Genomic DNA, 22,099 nt, shown 5'->3' with positions numbered 1-22,099 from the left:
ATATATGCGGGAGGTGTGCTTGGGGATCTCTGGTGAGGGGGGGGCGCAGGCGCAGGAGTGAGGGATGGGGGGGGGGGGGGGGGGGTGATGGAAAACAGGATTAGAGGGACAACGCTGCAGGGGCGAGGTCTGGGCCTGGAGGTACGAGAGGTCTGCACGAGAGTGTGTGAGCGCAGGTGTGTGTGGAGGGAAAACAGCCACGTGAATGAAACAAGGTGGGAAATGAGAGCGCGTAAGTCGGAGTGATGAGAACAAAGGAGGAGGTGTGGAGGGGGGGGCAGGGGGAGGGAAAGTTGGTGTGTAGTCGCTGTAACCCAGTCTGACACAAAGCTCCAGCCTAAGCTAATGGCCTGTCTATTAATATCTGCTGCTAATGACTGTCACCGCCGTCACAGAACGGCGCCGAGCCCGATCCCCATTCATTTCAAAGACTCCCGAATAATGGCCCCAATCAACGTCCTCAAATACGGGGAATAGAGCGATGTGCTGCATTACTTGCGTCATAAAATGAATAAAAGTGAGACGGGCGAAAATTAAACACACTTCTGCATCGCGGTGGCGGCTAATGAGAGCGAGTTGGTATTCTGAGACGTGACGCGCGGAACATGGCGAGACTGCCCCACAGACAAGCCCTTCCTCGTCTTCTTCTTCTTCTACTACTTCCGTTTGTTGATCGCGACGCCCCAGACAGGCTCACCGATCGTCTCGGGCCATCACCGCGTCCCGTCTGGACCCCGCCCCCCTCGCATGTTCAAATCTGGGCCCTTCTCGACGCCGGGTTTGTGCTCCATGGATTCAGCGTGTTTGCACTTGATTTTCCCCATCAGCCGCTCTCTTCTGATTCCATCTCAGTATTCTTCACGCCGCACACGTCAGCCTCATTAACTCCCCTTCAATTACAGAGAGCGCCCAGAACTCCAGAGGCGTCCAATTCAATGGCGATGGTAATCAGTCGCCGTGAATGAGCAGTCAATAATTGTTTTTTTTGTTTTTTTCCGTTAAAGCGCTGCTTGGGCAAACCGACGTGGGCTTAAACGGCATCGAGACGGCGTGTTTAGATTGGCTTTGCATAAACTCTGTGAGGATTATTGGAACGAGGGCATTAAACCTTAAGTCCACGGCGGTACAAAGAAGGGAGCAGGGAACATTTTACTCTTTGTTCTTTCTCAAACTTTTCGGAACCACAGAGATGGAACGTTTTACTCTTTCTCCAGCATCGGCGCTTCTGTAGCTGGAGGTTCAGATGAAGAAGACTGTTGTATATAAGAGGAGAACAACCCCACTGTTCGTCTTTCTAATTACTCAGTGTGTGTGGAACTTTTCTCGTGCACGTGCGTTCTAGCGTACTTGTGAAATATAGCCAGATGCCCCCAATAACTGTTCCAATTCTACGGATGTAATCGGCCAAGTAGGCTCCTGGTGCCCCTTTTTATTAAGCATGCATCAGAGGGTATCCCACAATGCATTTCACTGGCAGTGACAGGAAGTACATGCTTCAAAGTTCAGGATACAGTTATTGATACTTCCTGCCTTGAGAATAGTCTGAATTTGGAGACGCTGCAGTGTGAGGAGATAAAAATAAATCTCTCTTTATCGCCCTGTCATTGTCCCGTCTGTCCATCCCAACATGTTTTAAAAAAACCTTTCAGAGCCGATCGGACCGCCGACACACACGAGAAATCTGGAACACGTGCAGTGACGCGCCGCTGTCCCTCTAGCTGGCCTGGTTCATTCTATGCTTGTATAAGAACATGACTGCATGCAGAAATCACACACACACACACACACACACACACACACACACACACACACACACACACACACTACATGCAGTCCTCTATATGAGCAGCGAGATGTATAAATCGCACTATAGAGCCGCATTTGCACAGTCGAGAAGTGACATCACTGCATTCTCTTACAGGGCGGTGATTGTGTGTGTGTGTGTGGGGGGGGGGGGGTTACTGGAGAAGAAAGTAAACAGTTTAAGAGAGAGGCTTGGGAAACAAGGGGGTAATAAAGAGAGCGTGAAGGCTGACGGTGCACATTCATGCTTGGTAGGAGGGTCCGAGACCTGCATGATCCTCTCGCCTGCGTCGGGTGTGTGTACAGCTGGTACCGACCTGCATGTTTTATGTTGGCGCGTTTATGGCGAGGCTCCAGTTTCAGTATCCTAGCAAATCCGACGGTTTGTCTTTGTGGCAGAATCTGACGGGGTCGTCAGATCTCCGGGTCAGAAGTTGTGGGAGCCAGTGTGCTGCCGCGGCGCCGCCTGTGTGGGAGACCCGGCTTCCTGTCCTTTACGAGACGATGCCTCGGACCGCTCTGTGTGTGCAGATTTCACAGGCTAATGCCACAGTGGGCGGTGAACTGGCAACCGGTGCGTGGTTTTGTTTGAATGGTGTTGCTAACGTGCTCCTGCCGCTCCGTCCATTGTGTCTCCCCCTTTCTCCCACACACACCTATGCTGTACACACCCTTCTCTAGGAAACGCACAGCCACCCCACCCATGCTCTGTGACCCCTCTGGCCCCTCGCTCTGTCCCTTTTTCTTTGCTCTCTTCCTCCATCCATCTTCTCCACCCGCGTCTTTTTTCCTGAGCGTGCTGACTCTAGCGCGGGGTCGCCTCCTGCAATCAGCACACAAAGGGATCAGCAACGGTGGTGACAAACACAGACACACAATTTGTGGGTTGTTTTTTTTATTTTCTGCAAAGCCAGCGTTTGCTAAACAAAGCAGCCGACCACAGCCAATTACAACAAATCCAATTACCTTCTGTATGCAACACTTGATATCAGGAAAGGTCTGCTCTGACCTCAACAGACAATACGAACAAGGGGACTGTAATTTGTGTGTGTGTGTGTGTGGGTGTGTGTTTGTGTGTCTGTTAGCTGACCTGCAGGTTATTCCCCAGTTGGCTCATCGTCATGTCTGATTGGCTGCCTGCCGGTTTCATCACATTGCACCAGAGACTGAAAAGACCTTGTGGCCTCTCACCCACGCCCCCCCCCCCCCCTCCCACACACACACACACACCCCCGCCTCTGTCCATTCCTTTCTCAGCCGAGACCACCGTTGGCTGACTTTGGTTGTGTCTGGCGAGCCGAGCTGTCAGGAAGCACTTTGATTAAAGAGAAAGAACAAAGCTCTTGTACATGTTTTTAGCAGCGTTCCCGTGCGAGACAGCCTTACACCCTCACACACACACACCCCCACACACACATGCACAAACTGTGCGGAGTAAGATGTGATAACCTACAGCAGCAGCAGGTGTGAATGTGGCCAGTTCCAGTCCGTCTCTCTTATCATTTCAAACCACGGACAGACTCTCATCCGCTGTATAAATGCACACACCATCTGCTTATCGTCTTTGTTAACAGCTAATGTTGTCCCCGCTACAGCTGCAAAATGTGCCAGGTTCTGCAGCGGCTTCACACACCCGGGTGATACGGACAAAATTAGAGAATAAGGACGATGCCGATTGAGCTGCGGATCACTTCAATCACCACTTTTATGGTCCTGTGTTAATTAATTGCGCTGTTATCCAATTGACAATAAGGAAAAAACGAACAAAAAGCTGCAGTAACTCTCAGGTCGAGACCTTAAATATCTCTCTGCCGAGTAAATGGTTATTTGAATAGAAGATTGGTTGAGCCAGTGGTCACCATGGTGATCTGAATGCAAATAAAGAGAGTTCACAAAAAAGACAGCTGATGCTGGATTTATTTCACACCTTCCAAACTTGCCGAAAACTAACGTTGAGAAGAGAGTCCGTGGTCGGGGCTCCCGACAGGACTTTATCTTCCCCTCGGAACCCCAAACGCCGCGATGGTCTCTGCACGGAGCGTTCGCTTAGCAAATCGGGAGCCGCGCGGAGCGACAATAAAGCCCGGGCTTAAATTTCAATCGGCCCGTGAGCAGGAGGAGGGTCGGGAAGATGGCGGCAGGAAGGCCGGCAGAAGGACGCAGCTGATGAGAGCAGGAAAGATAGAAGGATTTGGGAAAAAGGGGGAGAGAGATGAAGGGGTGAGGCCGGAGCGATAAGGGGGGGGGGGGGGCAGGGAATGAGAAAGTATGAAAGTCAAAGCAGATGGAGATATTTTACATAGAGGCCGATTGGATGGGTGGCGGGGTGGGACGAGAGGACAAGGCAGAGAGATAATTACTTAGATAGGGGGGAGAGTGATCGGCGGGGGAGAGGGAGATAAGGATTACAACTTTACACCACGGCGAGCAGGATGGCGGCGAGGCGGAGAGAAAGAGCGCGGGCGCAGAGGTGTAGCAGATGAGAGGAGCGGGTGATGTCAGGCAAGAAGACAACAAAAAAAGGCGATTGAAGGGAAGTTACAAACGGTGAGAGAATGAGAAAGTCCTTGCCGGAGGGAGCCAACACATCAGGAAGTAAACACTGTGGATCCTTTTTTTCTTTTTTGGGCGATATCAGCCGCATGAGAACCTGAGCGTTGGCGCCGGGGCCAGCTGCACACGCGCTCGGAGCCATTCAGACAAGACAACCACGGCGGCTCCCCAAGACGCAACAGCGTCCTTTCATATCCCCCAAATTGGCTCCATCAAATGGCATTAAAAAGGCAGAGAGTGGGCCCCGATCGGTGAGCGCTGCAGCTGCGGAGGTGAGCAGGTGGCACATCTGGACTCAAAAGAGAGAGAGTTGTTTTCAAAAAAAAAAACCTGAAGCCTGAAGGCTGCAGTGTGGCAACGACAGACACTTTTGGGCTGAATCCAGCCCAGCAGAGGGATTCTGGAGCAAAGGAACGGTGCGCTGGGTCCCCGAGGAGGGGGCGATAAACTCTGCACAAACCCGTCCCCGGGAGGAAAAGTCCTGCTCGCCTGGGTTCACAAAGGCCGCACAAAGTTGCAGAAATGCGATTAAAAATGAAAGAGAGAACTTTCTGCATCGGGAGGCATGGTCCTGGCATCCTGGGGTCCGGGGTGGGGATCTTCTCCCGCTGCTGAAGACTCATGCCCAAATAAAAGGTTTATTTCAGTATTTCTTTATATACACACATAATAGCTAATGGACAAAACACCCCACACTGTATAACTCTGACCCTTGTGGCATTTCCTCCCCCCGGCAACAGACGCGTACGCGGTCGCATTAAACCGCGCTGATGGGAAAGCCATACATCCATAATAACAGCGTGCTCCTAAATTATCCAGGAAGTGGCCATGAAGAAAACTACCGACAGGAACTTCATGCATGAAAAAGGGGAATTATTGCTTCTGCGGGCCGAGCTCGCTGACGCAGATTGAGATTTGCCCAGCGTCCGCCCACGTTTCTGAAGGAGAAAACAAGGTGACTGTGGAATTAAGACGATCGAGAGCGCGGAGGCTCGGTCGCGGTGTCTCCGTAATGTCCGTGGTTTTCTTTTTTTTTGGACCCCGGTGTGGATTAGGGACGCGAGCGCTTAGTAGATTGATGCTGATGTAGTGGCACAGACATCAGAGGGAGGTAAAGGTCGCCTTGTACCTGTCCTGCCTGCATGTGTTAACCCTCTCATGATCTATCTATCTATCTATCTATCTGTCTATCTATCTATCTATCTATCTATCTATCTATCTATCTATCTATCTATCTATCTATCTATCTATCTATCTTATCTATCTATCTATCTATCTATCTATCTATCCCCCCATCCATCCATCCATCCATCCATCCATCCATCCATCCATCCATCCATCCATCCATCCATCCATCCATCCATCCGTGATGGAGGGGAGCGGGAACATGTGGCCATGACAGCTGCTCCTAATGCATTTCGATGAAGATGTGACACTTGCAGTGAGCACATGTACACAACTGTAACCCCCCCCCGCTTCCCCCCACCACCACCACCCTCCCCACCCCTCCCCACCCCCGCTCCCACGCACGCATCGTCAGCAGAATGCTGTAAAGCCTTATGCACGAGGCGGGGAGCGCACGTTTGCGTGGCGACTTCGCGTGCCTGTGTGTTCGGTTTAATGATCTATTTTTTTTCCTAATTCTTTTTCTTTTTTTCAAGGTCCGGGGAAGCGGATATTGAGATGGATGGTCCATATGCTCTTTATGGTCGATGCATATTTCATATTGCAGCAGCAAAGTAGAGCAGGGCGGGCGCTGCTTATATGGCCAGGATGTTGCGCTGGGACGTGGGCTGACTTTATGAGGGCTCGGCACGTCCCACCACTTTGTCCCCTTTGAATAAACAGCCGATGCCAATAAGAGCGAGACGTTTCTGAAAGACACCTACGGATCCATAAACCTTCTCGCTGCAGGGAACATCGGATGTTAACGGCCCCCGCCTCTCCCCGAGTTGCTGGTGCACGTCCGGGAATCGTAACCCGCAGGATCTTTATATGAGCCGATGCTAACTTCGCCGCTTTCCAATCTCATTTATAAAAGCGCCGTGGTGATTCGCCCGATAACTGTTTTCATTTCCTGTTGGCTGCTGAGAAATGCCTCCAGGCGAAGGGGAAAGGGACGCCTTTAATGCTGCAGCAGTCGTTTGTTTTGGAATAAACAGACGTGCGTTTTCGCTCGCCGGAAGGTACGCGCGGGAACTCGTCAGAGGTTCCTCCCGCGAAGTTCTGCCGAGAGATCGGCGACGTTCTGCCGCAATATTCTCCGCCAAAGCCTTTCCTGGATTTATTTCGCTGGGTGTGCCGCAATAAGCGGCGCCGCGCACGTCACCGGATAATAAAAACAAAATGGGTTCCTCAGGATTCCCGCTTAAATTAAAGCTGTAATTCACAGCGAGCACGCGGCGCACGTAGCCGTTGTCGAGCACATAGAACGCTTCGCTAAAGCTGGTTTCTTTCATTTCTCCGGGTTCTGTGTGCGAAATGGTGACTTCTGTGCATTTTAAATTATGGTCTGCTTTTTCCTTTGCAGGCCGATGGTACAACTATAAAAGCTTCACATTTTTAAGTCAAAAAGACATAAAACGGGTCTATTTAGCCTCTTTGTTTTTTTTAATTAGCTATTGAATTGTGTTTTCATTGTTAAACGCTAAAAAAAAAAGGTTTGGTCTTGAAACCTTTTCTCTGAGTTTCTGGTCCTGGATTGGACCAAATTGGATGCTTATTTTTTTCTTTCTAAAATCGTCCTCACAATAGGTTTGCACAATCTCCTCAAACCTTCCGTACGAGCAGCTGTGCGGTGGGTTTACACGGAGGCGCGTTGGTAAGGCCCATGTGATGATCGACGGGTCGACACCACATGGCGAGGCATATTGATTTCACCAGAGAGGGAAGAGGAGGTGGGGAGAGAGAAAGGGCACAACAGACTGACAGGCCGGGAGAGGGGAGACAGAGACAGAGGGGGAGATGTTGTCGGAGGAGAGTTGAGACGACATCAGGAAAAATTGAAGCTGAAATGAAAAATTGAACGAGCGACGGATGGGGCGACCGTGATAAGCAAGGAGAGACAGTGGAGGCAGCGGGGGCAGGAAGAGGAGAGGGATGTTCCACTGATAGACTGTCGGGTCTGACAGAGTCTGCTCATGTTCACTGGAGAGAGTCAGCCACATCATGAAATACTGACACCCTCACACACACACACACACACACACACACACACACACGCACGCACACACGCTTGTAAAATCAACAGGACTCCCAACTTTGTTGTGCAAGGCCACAGCTTGGTCTCCTCACCAGAGCCGACCTTCGGCCTCTAGGAAGAATGCCGCAGCACTAAAATGATTTTCGCCGCCACCCCGATCAATTTCCTCGATATTTTACCATCTTCGGGCTTTGCGGAGTTGCACATTTCTGACAGGTAATTTAAGGTGAAGGTAATGAAACACACCGCGGTGGACACAGCTTCTGGTCATTTCTCTGGTGCCTCTAAGTGAATCCAGCAGAACAGATCTGCGTGTGTGTTTGGCGTCTGCGGACCACTCGAATCACCGCTCGTCGTGTTGCTAGCCCATTGTGCACGCCGCTAAAATGTAGCATTGATGGCCCTTTAGGCTCATTCATCTTCTAAAAACCTCTGTTTTGTTGCTTTAGTCGGTACACTGGAGGGTTTTAAACAAGAATCTTGAAACATCTGCGTTTGTTGTTTACCTCCAACTTCGCTAAATGACCAAAACGTAGGAAACTTGAGATGAAGTCAGCCTGTTTTTTTTAGTGCTCTCCTTCATTGTCTTACTTCAGTGATTTCACAGTGCCAAATTATTTTCCCTACTTGGGTAATTGAGCATTTATCGCTTAGATTAGCGTCGTGACTCAATCTGCGAGCCTTAATTTCAGGCCTCTGTGGCTGAGATTGTGTGAATACATTTAATTAATTCTACACGTCACACTGCATTAATGGAACATCTATAATATTTGAGGTGCCATGAACTCAGCGTCATCCTCCCCTGATGGGAATACCCAGCCACATTTAAAGACGGCGAGGGTTCGCGTGTATTTTACTCCCAAAGTCGCACACCTCCGTGCAGCTACCTGGTCGATGGCTCCGACTGTGCTTGTAACCTCCGCACCGTTGCCTTCCTTCTCTTCTGCTTCTAAACACAAATCTCTGCCCATTTTTCCTCCAAAAAAGGCACAAAATTGAATTTTTCACATTAATGGAACATGATTTGTAATATTATAATTGGTACTTAATTAGCCATTAGCAAGATAGAGGGAAAATGGTGGATAAAGTGGGAATAGATGTTTTTTCACAAAGCCGTGAGTCCCTGTAGCCCCCCTCTCTTTTTTTGCCACAATAACTCCATAGCTGGGGCTTCTTCTGTCGCTATGGAGACTAATGTTGAAAGCCAGCTGTGGTTTTGTCTCAGAGGCCCATTAGGCTGGAGCACAGTTGGCACTCCTCTCATTCCTGCTTTTCTTTCAGTGCCTCGGACTCGCGGAGGCTAACACTTCCTCGACAGATTCAACCAGTCCCCAGGATCTAAGATGGGTCAGATAATGGCTGCAAATTACAGCTGCAAATTATACTCATGATGACGGCCAGGTTGCACCCACGTAGCGTCTGAAATAGCACGGCGAGATGAAAACGGAGCCTTGATTAGCTTCCCTCGATCCTCGGAGGTGTTTTTGCGTTGTCGTGGGCAGGTGCTGGCGATGAGCAGCCTTTCTGTCTGACGAGGCGACGTTCGGCTCCAAAGGGGCCGTAGGTCTTGTGCGACATTCGTGGTGTTTGTTGCTGTTGGGAGGAGTGTTTCATCCGGGCGCGTCCTGCTTTTCAAGCCCGAGCGCAACACGTCAGCCAGCGCAACACAGGTGCCGCGCGGCCCAGCCAGGAAGTCGTCGAGCCGGGCGGGCAGAGTGATTGTTATGCAGCCAGATGATCCGGTCTCATAGGACGCAGCCAAAATATCAAGCTAGGACGGTACATGCTTGCGAGGGTGCACCACTGTTTGTTTGTTTTGAGGTCCGGGGGTCATGGCCAGCGTTGGGTGTCCGGGACGGCAAACGTGAGGATCAATATCTGGGTCGGAGGCTAATGTCTCGCGGAGTGCTGAGTGTACGCGCAGCCATCAGACGGGATCACTATCAATCACGGGAGAGCTTAGGGAACATGCTCTGGCTCTCCTCTGCACGTGTCCGCCTGCCTCGGCGTCTGATGGGGATCACTATTGCTCGTGTAAGGGCTTTCGGAACAGATGCGAAAGGAGATGTGAGGGGAGCAGAAGCTCAGAAGGATTGATGAGAGCAGAGTGATGGAATAAGAGAGGGAGAGACGGGCGGTATCGGCAGGTACGCCGCGGTGACGCCGGGAGTTTGGAGAGGCTGAGCGGGGGAAAGTCGTTGGAGTGTAAAATAGGCTTTGGTCTTCAAAATGAAGATAAATTCAATTTGAAAACTCAATCGATGAACACGCAAATTAAGGCTAAGACCACAGGTTCTGTGTTATTCGTTGGTTAAACAACATTTCTCTTAATGGACGTGACCCGTCTATCTTCCTCTCTCGCCTTTCGCCCTTATTCTGCCTCGTCCCTCTTTCATTTCCTTTCTTTCCTCCACACGTGTCTTTCGCCCCGGCCTCCCCCATCTGTTGTCTCATGGACTTGTCCGGCTAGTTGTTCCCCTCGCACCCATCCATCTGTGTCACGTGTGTTTGGACAACAACCAAATACCAGCATGTATGATTGATTGCAAGAAGCCCGCGTGTGTGTGTGTGTGTGTGTGTGTGTGTGTGTGTGTGTGTGTGTGTGTGTGCCACAGAGCGTGTCCGTCACACGTGTAATCAGCCGGGAGTGTGTTCGCTGACTGTGGGCCTGTGTTAAAGCGAGACGGCTCTGTTCAAGGGGCTAATAATGGCTGCCATTAAGGTTTGGATGCGCGGAACACTCTCGCACCGCACGGTCAATATCCGCGGGCGTTGAGACGGGACAGGGGATGATGGATGGAGGTCGGAGTCCAAAAGAAGTCGGACGAGACCAGAAAAGGGCCCAGAACAGGGAGGGAAATACGGAGATCTTCCCGGACCTTCCCCACGCTGTTGGATGGTCTTAGGGCAGCGAGCGAGGGCACGTTAGCCGCGACGCTCTGATCAATCACCGGTGGCGACCCGGCGCTCTGCTGGGCTCTACCCTCGGCGTGGAGGGCCGTGATGGCCGTGAGAGCGGCGGCACATTCCAGTCTGTCGGACCCAGACTAGACAGTTATTGATTTCACTGGGGGGGATTTAGAACCTACTCAACCGCTATTAGGGCGCAACAGCAGCAGGCACGCACGGGAGTTGGCGGCGGTGCGAGATCCACAATGCAGCCGCTCGTAGAAGCATTCATAGAAAGCAAAACAAAGTGTTACGGCGGTGCAGACGCTCAATAAGAGCACTTATCCAAATATAAATATATAAATAAACAATGCTGACGCCTGGAGGAGATTGGACCTGATGGTGAGGAGCCGTCAGGGTGCAACCTGAAGGAGGTCTGTCGAGGCGCGTCCACCGGTACCACACCAGGTCCGAGACGCCTCCGTTGTGTAACCAATGCTGCGACCCGCAACGCCCTCCCAGCGGGGGCATTTCTGGAAGTTTTGCTTTAAAAAGTGCACCAGAAGAGGATTTTTAGGGATTTTTTCCGTGGCACTAACCTACGTTAACGGCAGCACAGTAAATACTAATCAAGGTTACATTTATTTCTTTTTTTTAAAGTATTTTGTCATTTTCTATTCTGTCCTTTACTGAAACAAATGAAAACAGAATAATCTGAGCTTTCACCAACAGAAGAGTGAATATAATGTTAAAATACAGTTTTAAGGTCAGTTTGACCGAATCATCGTAGGTTTTTTCTTCATCAAATTAATTTGCCTATTTCCAATATTCAATTATAATTATTTAACTGCAAATTTTGACTCCTTTTATATTTATTAGAACTCTAAAAGTCCTTTTCTACGTGTTGGTCTTTGGATTGGATTTTATTTTTATTTTCGTGATTATTTTTACATTTTCGGTGCATTTTGCCTGAACACACACTCACACACACACACACACACACACACACACACTCCTGCCCGCTGTTTCATAGGCAACGGCCCAAAAATAAAGTGGAGACAGATCGGAGAAACGGAGAAACGGAGGTCGTGAGACAGAGGCGAGAGGAGGGGACAGTACGAGTGGGTCCAGTCTGTGGTTGATGAGGCCTCATTGATGGTCCGGATCTCTCCCAGTCTCCATTCAGCAGGGAGCCGTTCAATTATCCCTGCTGCTCTGCCGGCTGATTGGAGTCATCCCACAACAATGTTAGCATCCCCGTTCAGCGCGGCGACAGGATTTAGAATTCTGACCTCAGGAGTCGGAGCGGCTTTTAAGCGCTGATTGGCAATCATTTGTAAGAGTCCTGGACAAATTTCAACCCAAACCAACCTTGTGCCCATTCCTTTCATTTCTTTGACCTCAGTTTGTCGGGGCATGTCCCCCCCCTTCCACACACACACACACACACACACACACACACAAGCACCTTTAATGGCCATAAGACGCTTACATGCCCTCTCTTCTGCACATGTTCCATTGATTATTACCAGCACCACCAGTATGTTGGGCAGCATTTCCAACCAGATTCCTGAACAATATCAGGACCCTTAAAGGGCTGCAGCGTGAGTGTGAGCGTGTTTTTTTGATCGTCTCGCTGCTCCTCCTCATCCTGCCTCCCGTTTCCAGGGAGATATAACCAGAAGTGCATTTAATTAATTAATTTTGTACAGTAATTTCGGAACATGTGTTTCATTTGCTACCCACACGGAGAAGTTGCATGATCCTGGTGTGCGTTTAGCCTGACCCTGGTGGGAATTCCTTGGGTTCCAGCGCCCACTCCCACCTTTAGGCCCATCTGAAGTCAGTTCTGGCTGCTGCGTGACTGTTGTAGCTAAGAGGCGTTTGCAGGGCAACGCTGGCATTGTGTTGCCTCATACTGTTTTACACAGACACCACACTCTGTCTTCTCTCACCCGCGCGCTCTGATGTGATTGTACAGTCGTGACATTGATCCCAGCCCGCTCTGATCTTGCTCTTAGCTCTTATTCCCTCCCTCCAACACGCCCCGCTCCCCGGTGTCCAGGCTCCGCAGCTTTTAACCCCGACTGCCCTTCGTCTCATCCCATAAATCTTTCCCTCTGTCCTTCCATCACTCCATCCCGCCCCCAGAAGCCCCCGCCCCGAGTTCTCCAGAGTGGTGCCACACTGACGAAACGTCCCGTGTCTTTGCACCGGGAGTGGAAATGAACAAAAGGAGAGAAATCGGGAAGGAGGCGATCAACAACATCGCTGAGTCTCTGATCAAAAAGACTTGAGTTCTGGAAAACTGCAGCTTCTTCTGGTCTAAACAAGTTCTGTTCGTACCTGGTGAGCTTTTCTGATTGTATCCAGACTATTTCTGGGTTCTGAACACGACCACATGCTGCTAATGCTCTAAAGGTTTTCTGATCCGTTTCTGGAGAAAAGTTCTCTCAGACATCACAGTTGGGTATTGATTTCAAGCAATTACTATCATGCTAATAATAAGTGGAATAAGAGCTGGAGAGAGAGGGAGGGATGGAGAGAGGGATGGAGAGAGGGATGGAGAGAGGGATGGGAGTGATTATACGCAGTTGCCAAAACCAAATGTTGTTGCAGGCTGGTTTTAGTTTCTCTTTTTGTCAGTTCACACAAACACAATTACAATCATGTACAAAACACACAGAGGAAAGACTGAAGCCAGCTGGAAAAAAGGGAATGACCCCAGGTTGGCTTCTTTCTTTGGAATATATTCTCCCTCCCTGTCTTTAAAGGATAGTATACATTTAGCTCCCTCAAAGCATTATTTTTAACTTTTTTTTTTTAACAACCAGCAGTTTTATCAACCTCAAGAAATACATTTCTTTTGCAGGCTAGTGAATGAGGAGAGGAGAGGAGAGGAGAGGAGAGGAGAGGAGAGGAGAGGAGAGGAGAGGAGAGGAGAGGAGAGGAGAGGAGAGGAGAGGAGAGGAGAGGAGAGGAGAGGAGAGGAGAGATTTTGAGCAATTACTGCCCCATTTATGTTACTCTGAACAAAAGGGAAAGACGGAAAAAGACACATTCAAGGCTTTCAACAGCGAAGTAGGGAGTGATTAGAGCGGGAGACGTGTTTCGATCTTCACTTAATAATTGAATAATCATCTCCCTGAAGACTTGACCTAGAACCGGCAGAGAGGCGCCTTCAGACCGAGGACAGCACGCTGCTGCCCCCTTGTGGCCATCACGTATCACCGCCCTCACATGTGTATGCGCTCGCGCGTGCGTGTGTGTTTGAGCGTGCTCATTGCAGTGTGCATGATTTACAACTGCAACCTGTCTCTGTCACACAGACACGGGTTCGTGCCTGTAATGGGGAGAAAAGACGGGCTTTTGGGGTGAAGAATCTGTTTTACTTTGTCACTTAAACTACACACATCCAGCTCCAGATACACAATCAGACCTTATCTTCCTGTCAGACTCGGGCTTTTTTTAGGCCTGACACTGATCTATGAGCTCTGGTGAGGGGGGAGAAGCACGGCCGGGACGTTGACGGCTGACGTGAGCGGAGCACCGGGCTCGAGTTGATGTACGATCTCTGGGGTTAGGGGACAACTCTGCACTGACACCGGGAGAAGGAACCGTGGCCCGGGAGCATTTGGGCCGCACTGAAGACCCGTCTTTACAGTCCCGGCATGCACCAGCCTGCAGCCCATAATACACACAGCTGCTTTGTGTTATTAATAGCTGTGAAAGATGTATCATTTGCTGATCAGTGTCCAACCCTGCACGCGTCTACGCGCTTCACCCTGATGTTGGGTGTTAGGTAACACCTAAATGATGTTTGGATCGACTTCCAAGTTGCTCATTTGGGCCGTTTGCTCTCCCCCAGCCTGCGCCGGGAGGGCTACACCATGCAGGTGAACGTCAACGACTACCTGGACATCTACTGCCCGCACTACAACGACAGCCAGCGCATGGTGGGCACCAGCGAGCAGTACGTGCTCTACATGGTCAACTACCGCGGCTACAGGAGCTGCGACCCGCAGATGGGCTTCAAGAGGTGGGAGTGCAACCGGCCCCACGCCCCCCACGCGCCCATCAAGTTCTCTGAGAAGTTCCAGCGCTACAGCGCCTTCTCGCTGGGCTACGAGTTCAACGTGGGACAAGAGTACTACTACATGTGTGAGTGGAGTCGGACGCTTGGTGCTAAAAACCTCTTTAGAGACGTTTAGACATGTTTGTGAGGCATAATCTCATCATGTACTGTGAAATTCCAGTTATAAGTTACAAATCTGACATTCGTCAGACGGTCAGAAACGCAACGACACATTTAACAGTGTCGTTGAGTTTTTGGGCTGTTTATTATTTATTATTCTTATTTCTAATTATTGTTTGGTGCTTTGAAAGAGCTAAAAAAATGATCTTCACACCGTTCCTACAGCCACTCCCACCCACCATCATGGCCGCAGCTGTCTGAGGCTACGGGTGTACATCTGCTGTTCCACGGGTGAGTCTTTCACTGTGTGTGTGTGTGTGTGTGTGTGTGTGTGTGTGTGTGTGTGTGTGTGTGCACGTGTTTGTGACCTGTAATGCGTCTTTGGACCTGTTTGCAGATGGTGCATGCACCCATCTGGTACACACCATCCTCCCCGTGATCCCTGACGCACTCGCAGACACACACACACACACACACACACACACACACACACATACACACACACACACACATACACACACACACACACACACCCACACACACCGGCTGTGTACAGCTGCATGCATCACCTAAATACAGTCGGAAACAGACAGATCTATTAATAATCCTGCTGAGTTCCCCCCTGCAGCATCGGCACAGATTTTCTCCCCTGCCCCTGTCCATATTCTCTCTCTCTCTCTCTCTCTCCCTCCCCCCTCGCTCTCTCCCACTCCCTCATTTTCACCTCTGACTGCAGCTGCAGAGTGGGGCAGCTCCAGCTCCAAAGCTCCCTGTCACAATCCATTTATTGCTGAGCGTGGTCAGTGGGTGGTTATGTATATGTAGCGTTAACCTCTCTCACTCGCTCCCCTGCCTTCTTTCAATCACTCACCCCTCCCTTCATCCCTCTCTCTCTCTCTCACTCTCACTCTCACACACACACACACACACACACACACACACACGCACACACACACACACACACAGGGCTTTGATCCCTGGCCTGTCCAGTCCTTTTAACTTCTTCTCCCTTGTAGAATTAACCTCTCCTCCCTCCCCTCCACTCCATCGCTTTGCTTTTCCTTTTCACACACTGTCTCGCCTCAGTTTGGTCTGTTGCCTTTCAACACCCCCCCCCCCCCCCACACACACACACACACACACACACACACACCGCTCTCTCTGGTGGTGTTTTAGGAAAGCAGTTGCTTCCCCCGCTATCCTCGCTGCACACTTCTGTTAGGATGTCAAAATAAATATAATTGTGGGTGCACTGATTGAACCCTTCAGCCCTCTTTTTTCTTCTTTTGTTCCCTCTCTCTCTCCCTCTCTCTCTCTCTCTCCCTCTCCGTTTCTCTCTCTCTGCTTTAGCCTCAGCTGTGGATGATGAACCAAAGTCAACAGAACCAGACTACACACTCAGACCAGGCCTAAAACTTGATGACATCGGTGAGTCACACACACACACACAAACACACACATACTCGTGGGGCTGAGTAAGTGTGACACACACCTGTCCAACCCACCTGGGTTCTGACGCTGACTCACGGTTGTTAGTCAAGTCTCATCAGTGTCGGGCAAAATGATTATTCTCCATTTTCCAGTTAAAGACAACGCGATGTATTTATGAGGGAAACAAACCCACAACTACAACGTACAGCGAGGCATTAGTCAAGCCCCTGAGTCCAAAGTGAGCTGCACTGACTCACATCTTCGGATAAAAGAGATTTTGTTTTTCTGGCTAAAGGCTAATGAGTGTGCAACATCGCTCACCTTGACTTTGGTGATGGAGCGTCTCGTGCACACCTGCCTCATTATTGGGGTTTTTCTGTTGTTGCTCTGTTCATAAAGAGCCCTTTAACCCAGCTGGAGCTGGGCGGACGAGCCGCTGAACCTGCCAGACCGCATATCCGTCTGACACGTGCTGCTGTTGGGCAGGAACGCCGTCACGTTTACTTGCAAACACAAATCAGTCGGAATAGAACATCCTGACAAAAGCCGCCAATTTGCCGCTGCGGGAATTCCCCTGAACCGGATCGGTGCGGGAACGTTCAGGCAGGCGCCGCTCAAAGAGTGCTTCCAATGCCACACGGGGTGGGGGGGGGGGGGGGGTAATCTCTGGCATAATCAGTGTTTTGACAACAACAGAACAAGGCCACAATAACAACATGTACAACCGAGCTCGTCTGACCCGCCTGTTAACCTGACACAACCGGCTCTGTCAGGGTGATCCATCAGCTTGCGTGTGTCTACCGAGGCTGCCTGTAAGTACAGCGTTATCATTAATCTGGGTGTGTGCAGGCACGCTCCAGCGCTCGCTCTTACGTAATAAATCAGTGTACGTAAATCTCACAAGACTCAACAATGACTCCAACAAATGGCTGCGGGTCAGTTTGACCTCTCCCGGCCTCTTCCCGCGGCTCCTTCGTCCTCCTGCCCTTTAATTGCCGTTGAATGCTTTCAGAATTAGGAGAAAAAAGTCACTAAAATGCAACTTTATCACCATTCGATGTGCAAAAAGTTCGTTTTAGCATCTTGTCACGCCCCTCCCAAATGCACGAAAACACAGATCTGGGTTATAATTTACCTTCTGAAGGCGTTACTTTTGTGTAGCAGGTTTTCCCTCCCGCAAACATGCAAATGTCGCTCGTTGGGATAACAGACACATTAATTCAACCTCCCACCGTACACGTGAATCACAAGTTGCAGCTGCACAGAGGGAACGTGGAGCGCTTGAAATTCAGCCTAGCGGGGAGAGGGGGTCCGACAGAACAACCCATTCCTCAGTCAGCAGGGAGTTGTGAGGAAACCTGAAAGGTGTGTGGGTCACCCCCCCCCCACACACACACACCCTTCCGTCTTCAGATGAGCAGAATTTCTGTGGCAATCTGACAGATTACCGCTACAAAAAGGGATGAACTAAGCTGAATCCCGGATGTTTGGACCATAAACTGCATCTGACCATCCTGTTTAGCCCGGATCATCGGGAGCCTTTGTTTAACGGAGTTTGTTGTAGCAATGACGGCCCCATTAGCACCTTTAACGCTAACGTCAGCTTCAGGAAGCAGCTCTAAGGCTCAACCATGAGGTGAAGGAGGGTAAATCTGCCATTATTCCGTATAGAAATCTAAAAACGTGATGCTGCTGAAACGTAACAAAACAGTCTCTCTTATTTTAGCGTCCGTCTCAACACCAGAGCAGCTCCTCTAACTTGGATTTAATTGAATGAATATCTCTGAACAACAACAGACAAGCACAGGTGGCTTCAGGTGCAGGCCTGAGTGAGGTTGTATCAGGTTATGTGTGTTGCCCACTGCCATTAAACACCTCACGCTCAAAGATTGAGCGCGTGCGTCCCCAAACATGTAACTTTTACTGTCTGGTTTTCTCATCAGCCACCTGTTTTCCCGAACCTGACTCACGCACCCGCACGTGTGCGGCTGTCTTGCATGGATCGACGTTTGCCTCCAGACCGTGACAGAAGGTCACGATGTACGTCATACGCACAAACAGCTTGTCAGGGGAAAAAAAAAATGTTCTCCTGACAGCCGGGCTATAATATGTGGGTAGTAAGACGATTAATCGGCCCAAACTCCTGTGACGTGATCTGCTATCTGATGTTTGCATCTCGCGCGCCACATTCCTCTGTCAGTCACACAACTGCGTCCCGACAGCCCGGCTGCATCCGCGCAACCGGAGCGGACAGCGTGTTTAACCTGCGCGCCGCCGCTGCGCAGAGCTCGTTAGATGAACCGTCGGAGCGCACCGGGACGGGGGGCGTTTAAAAGCAGGTGTCATCCGCTCGCGCTGCGGTCTGACCCGCGGAGCAGCTGTTGCCGGGGTTACAGCAGATATGGAAACGTTGAATGTGTCTGTGCGTCAGATAAAATCAGACGGCCGTGCGTTGCTGCGGGGAGGGGGGGGGGGGGGCTGTGCCAGGGTCCGCGCCGAAGCGCCATTAATCAGCTGAGCGCAGACGGAGTGTCTGGCCAGACTCTGGCCGATCGTGCGCGTCAAGCCCGGGCACGCAGCCGGTCCGCTGGCTGCGGTAGCTGCATGCTGACTACGCATCCGTGCGTGGAATGGCGTCGATCATAAACACCTGGGGGTGGGGTGCGGCAGGAGCGTAGATGCAGGCATCATTTGCGTTACCCAACATGTGATCTGGGAGGAGAGCGACTGTTTCTGGGTCACACCGGGTGGATTCATACCCGCCCGACGCTACCGAGCCCTCCAATCCGTCTGGCAATGCGCAGTGGGCGGCTGGGAGCCAGAAGTCAGGCGCCAGAAGGTGCACGTGTGTGCTGTTCTGTCCATGTATTTGAGAGTCGGCCTCCATCCTGCGATCACGTGGGGCTGTTTGTAACTCTTGGCACCACCAACCACCACCGTGCTGCCCCTCACTCCCCGTCTCCCTCTCCCCATCTGCGCAGATGAATTCAACCCGTTCGTCCCCAAGCTGGAGAAGAGCGTCAGCGGAAGCAGCTCGTCCAGGGATCGCCTTCTCCTCACCGTGACGATGCTCCTCCTGGCCGCTGTCTTCATCTCCTAGCAACGGCCGTCCCATTGCCATCGCCATGCCAACTAGCCTTGGGAGGGTGCGCCACAATGCGCACGGGTGGAGGAAGATGACGGGGGGGTACGGGAGGGGAGGCGGGAGTGGCGCGGTGAGGGGGGGGGGGGTAAATTTAAAATGCCACAAATCAAGAAAAAAGACAACAGCGAGAAGTTGATGTCTCTGAGTGTCACCCTGTGTGTGTGTGTGTGTGTGTGTGTGTGTGTGTGTGTGTAGGTGTGAGTGTGTGCGTTGAGCTTGATGAATCATGCACACTACACAAAGCATTTATTCAACACGTGCGGGTTGGGCAGAAATCATAAAAACGACGGAGAAGAAAATAATCATGAAAAAAATACACCCACGCAACGGCGACCCGTCGGAGGACTTTCCCCCGGTTCTGATTGGCTGAAGCGCCGCCTCGGGGCCCGTTTCCGTAGCACACAACAAGGTTTACACGGGCCGGAACGGAACCGAAGCTGAACTCAACTGAAAATGCCTTTTTTTGGAGAACAAAAACACTTTGTTGTTGTTGGTGTCGATGCAGGCTGGGAACTTGCCCCCAAAGAAGAGCACCCCACCGCCCCCCCTCCCAACATGACCCCGCGAGTCCAGTTTAGGAGACTAGTCAATGTAGGAGGTAGTTCAGAATCACCTGGACAGACTGGGGCAAAATCCCAGGAAAACAGCATTTAAAAAAAAAGGGGGGGGGGGGGGGGGGGGGGTAATGATAGCTGTGCCCTTGACACATTCTCCATTAGTTACTTTTCTGGTCCATCTGCAAGTTCTCTGACTCCAGTGAGGTTGGCGGAGGCCACGATGGCTACGGCGCCGCCATGGGACACACAGCAATACCACAGGGGATGGGGGGGCGGGGGAGGGGGGGCAGGAGGATCTGCTGAAGCCCTCCGTCAGAATCCATATGTGAACATGTTCTGTTACTGTGTTTGTGTGTTTTTGGGGGAGGGGGGGCGACATATATGTGTGCACAGGTGTTTTAAACGGTACTAACAGTCTGAAAATACATCCACATACGGTGCATTCTAGGAATTTTAAAAAATTACAAAAAAAAAACAACAAAGAAAAGAAAAACAAACTGCAAAAAAAAGCAACAAGTGAATACAAACCAAGTGCTTCGGTGAGGAGGTCCAGCAGGTCCGAACCCCGCTGTACCGGTCGGTTGCTGCCGAGGAGCGTTCCCATAGCAACTGGCGCCTTATTCACCATGGCTACCCCACCCTGCCATTGATGGACTGTAAGGGGCGTGGCTCACGGTAGCGGCCAACAACAACGACGAGGCGACCGCGGCGAGGACGGTGACAGGTTAGCCGAGCACATCCCACAGCAGCAACGCCCGACTCCTGTTGTCAAATCTGCCGAGGTGGAATGTGAAGTCAGCGTTGCTTTTTTACAAACTTGACGATCACTTTCTTTGTGGTTGATTCTTGTATAATTTCATTGTTATTATTTCATTACATTGTGATGTATTGTTTTTGTTTGATCCGGAACACGGAGAGGAGGAAAAACCCGAGACGCAGTTCGGGATGGGCCACATGTGAACTTGGGCTGCATTATTATTCCCCCCGAGCTCCTTTTTACCTCATTTGTTATCCTTTGCTGGGTGATTAGTGGCAACCTTGAGCCAAAATGGTGCAAAAATGTAAAACATCTGTGTGCTGACCATGGATGCAGCTGTTTCTGGCTAACGTTAGCCCCTTTTCCACCAGGATTTCCTGGAATTTTAATTCTTCTGAATTGATTTTTGATGATGTGTGGCAGACTTTTAGCTCCTTTTTCAGCCATTCTTGCCATCTTCAAAGTCCTTCGGAGACCCACCGAGGTCGTTTCTTAGCTTCTCCTCTTTTTGGCTCAATTTTCCAGGTAATTGTGATGGAAACGCGCCGAGGTGTTACAAAATCCTGGGGGGAAAAAAGGTTCTGCAGTGGAAACGGGGCTACTGTCTATCAGGGTGGGGTTTCAGGTGAGGATTTGTTGCTGAACCAACCAGAAGGAAATAACTTAGTGGTAGCCTCTGTTTGGTGATCAGGTTAGTGATCAATTACCTTTAACTAGCCCCAGATAACCAGCTGTATCTATGGAAGCAAACAAAAAAAGCATCATTAGGTCTGTAGAAACCCTAGCTGAAGCAGTCCAGGTGCGCATGTGGCTCATCGGGGAGGGAGGAGACAGGAGGTCTGTGGGGACGAGAAGGTCACTCTTCAAGAAGTTGCACTTACGAACTTAGACGTACGAGACAAAATGTGGAATGTGCGCGAGCGTGCGAGTCACAGCTGATTTCTTCATCACTTCAGGTCTGCTTGCTGGAGATTTGCCGTGAGGTGTGTTCATGTGTGAGGGGATGAGTGGATGAATGAGGGGGTGAGTGGATGAGTGAGGGGGTGAGTGGATGAATGAGGGGGTGAGTGGATGAATGAGGGGGTGAGTGGATGAATGAGGGGGTGAGTGGATGAGTGTTGTTTCTGTGCTTTTCATGTTGGTGCGCAAGCGTGCGGTCGGCTGTTGCCTGGGAAACAAAAAAAAAAGCATTTAATAGTGTTGGAAACAACAGTTACAATCATGTTTACCTTCGACTGGAATGACTTTAAATGAACTTTAAAATAAACTGTAAACTGAACATCTATAACAGAGGTTATAACAGTCACCATGATAACAACAATAATAAGCTTACAAATCTTACTTTTATCAACGTGTCTGTGGCCTCTTTCTTTCCCGACGCCGTCTTCAGTCTTCCGGGATCGGAATCACACGTGGAGCTAATCCAAGACAACAGATGAGGGGGGGTCCTGACCTGGCATGTTCAGCTCTCTGTAGAGAAGTGTGTTTTGTTGCTCGCAGATGTTATTTTTCCACATCAGAGTTGGAGTTGCCGTGGCAACGCTCTTCCCCAGCAGCAGCACTTTAG

At 50.5% G+C, this 22,099-nt stretch overlaps 1 protein-coding gene and 1 long non-coding RNA gene across 6 annotated transcripts in view; one reads left to right on the top strand and one right to left on the bottom strand.

The window, feature by feature from the left end:
• Positions 1–21,879, top strand: part of efna3b (ephrin-A3b) — a 38,493-nt gene extending 16,614 nt beyond the window's left edge. For all 5 annotated transcript variants that reach the window (XM_057044275.1, XM_057044274.1, XM_057044272.1 and 2 more), the window contains 4 exons: positions 14,316–14,608; positions 14,868–14,933; positions 15,993–16,070; positions 19,055–21,879. In XM_057044275.1, coding sequence (XP_056900255.1) covers positions 14,316–14,608; positions 14,868–14,933; positions 15,993–16,070; positions 19,055–19,173 — 556 coding nt within the window. In that variant the 3' untranslated portion in view covers positions 19,174–21,879. The remainder of the gene's footprint in view (positions 1–14,315; positions 14,609–14,867; positions 14,934–15,992; positions 16,071–19,054) is intronic.
• Positions 1–22,099, bottom strand: part of LOC130532044 (uncharacterized) — a 93,219-nt gene that overhangs the window by 7,550 nt on the left and 63,570 nt on the right. The gene's annotated exons all lie outside the window — the stretch shown is intronic.

Source organism: Takifugu flavidus, chromosome 10, assembly GCF_003711565.1.
Source record: "Takifugu flavidus isolate HTHZ2018 chromosome 10, ASM371156v2, whole genome shotgun sequence".
Lineage (NCBI taxonomy): Eukaryota > Metazoa > Chordata > Actinopteri > Tetraodontiformes > Tetraodontidae > Takifugu > Takifugu flavidus.
This window is presented reverse-complemented; position numbering and strand designations above follow the sequence as displayed.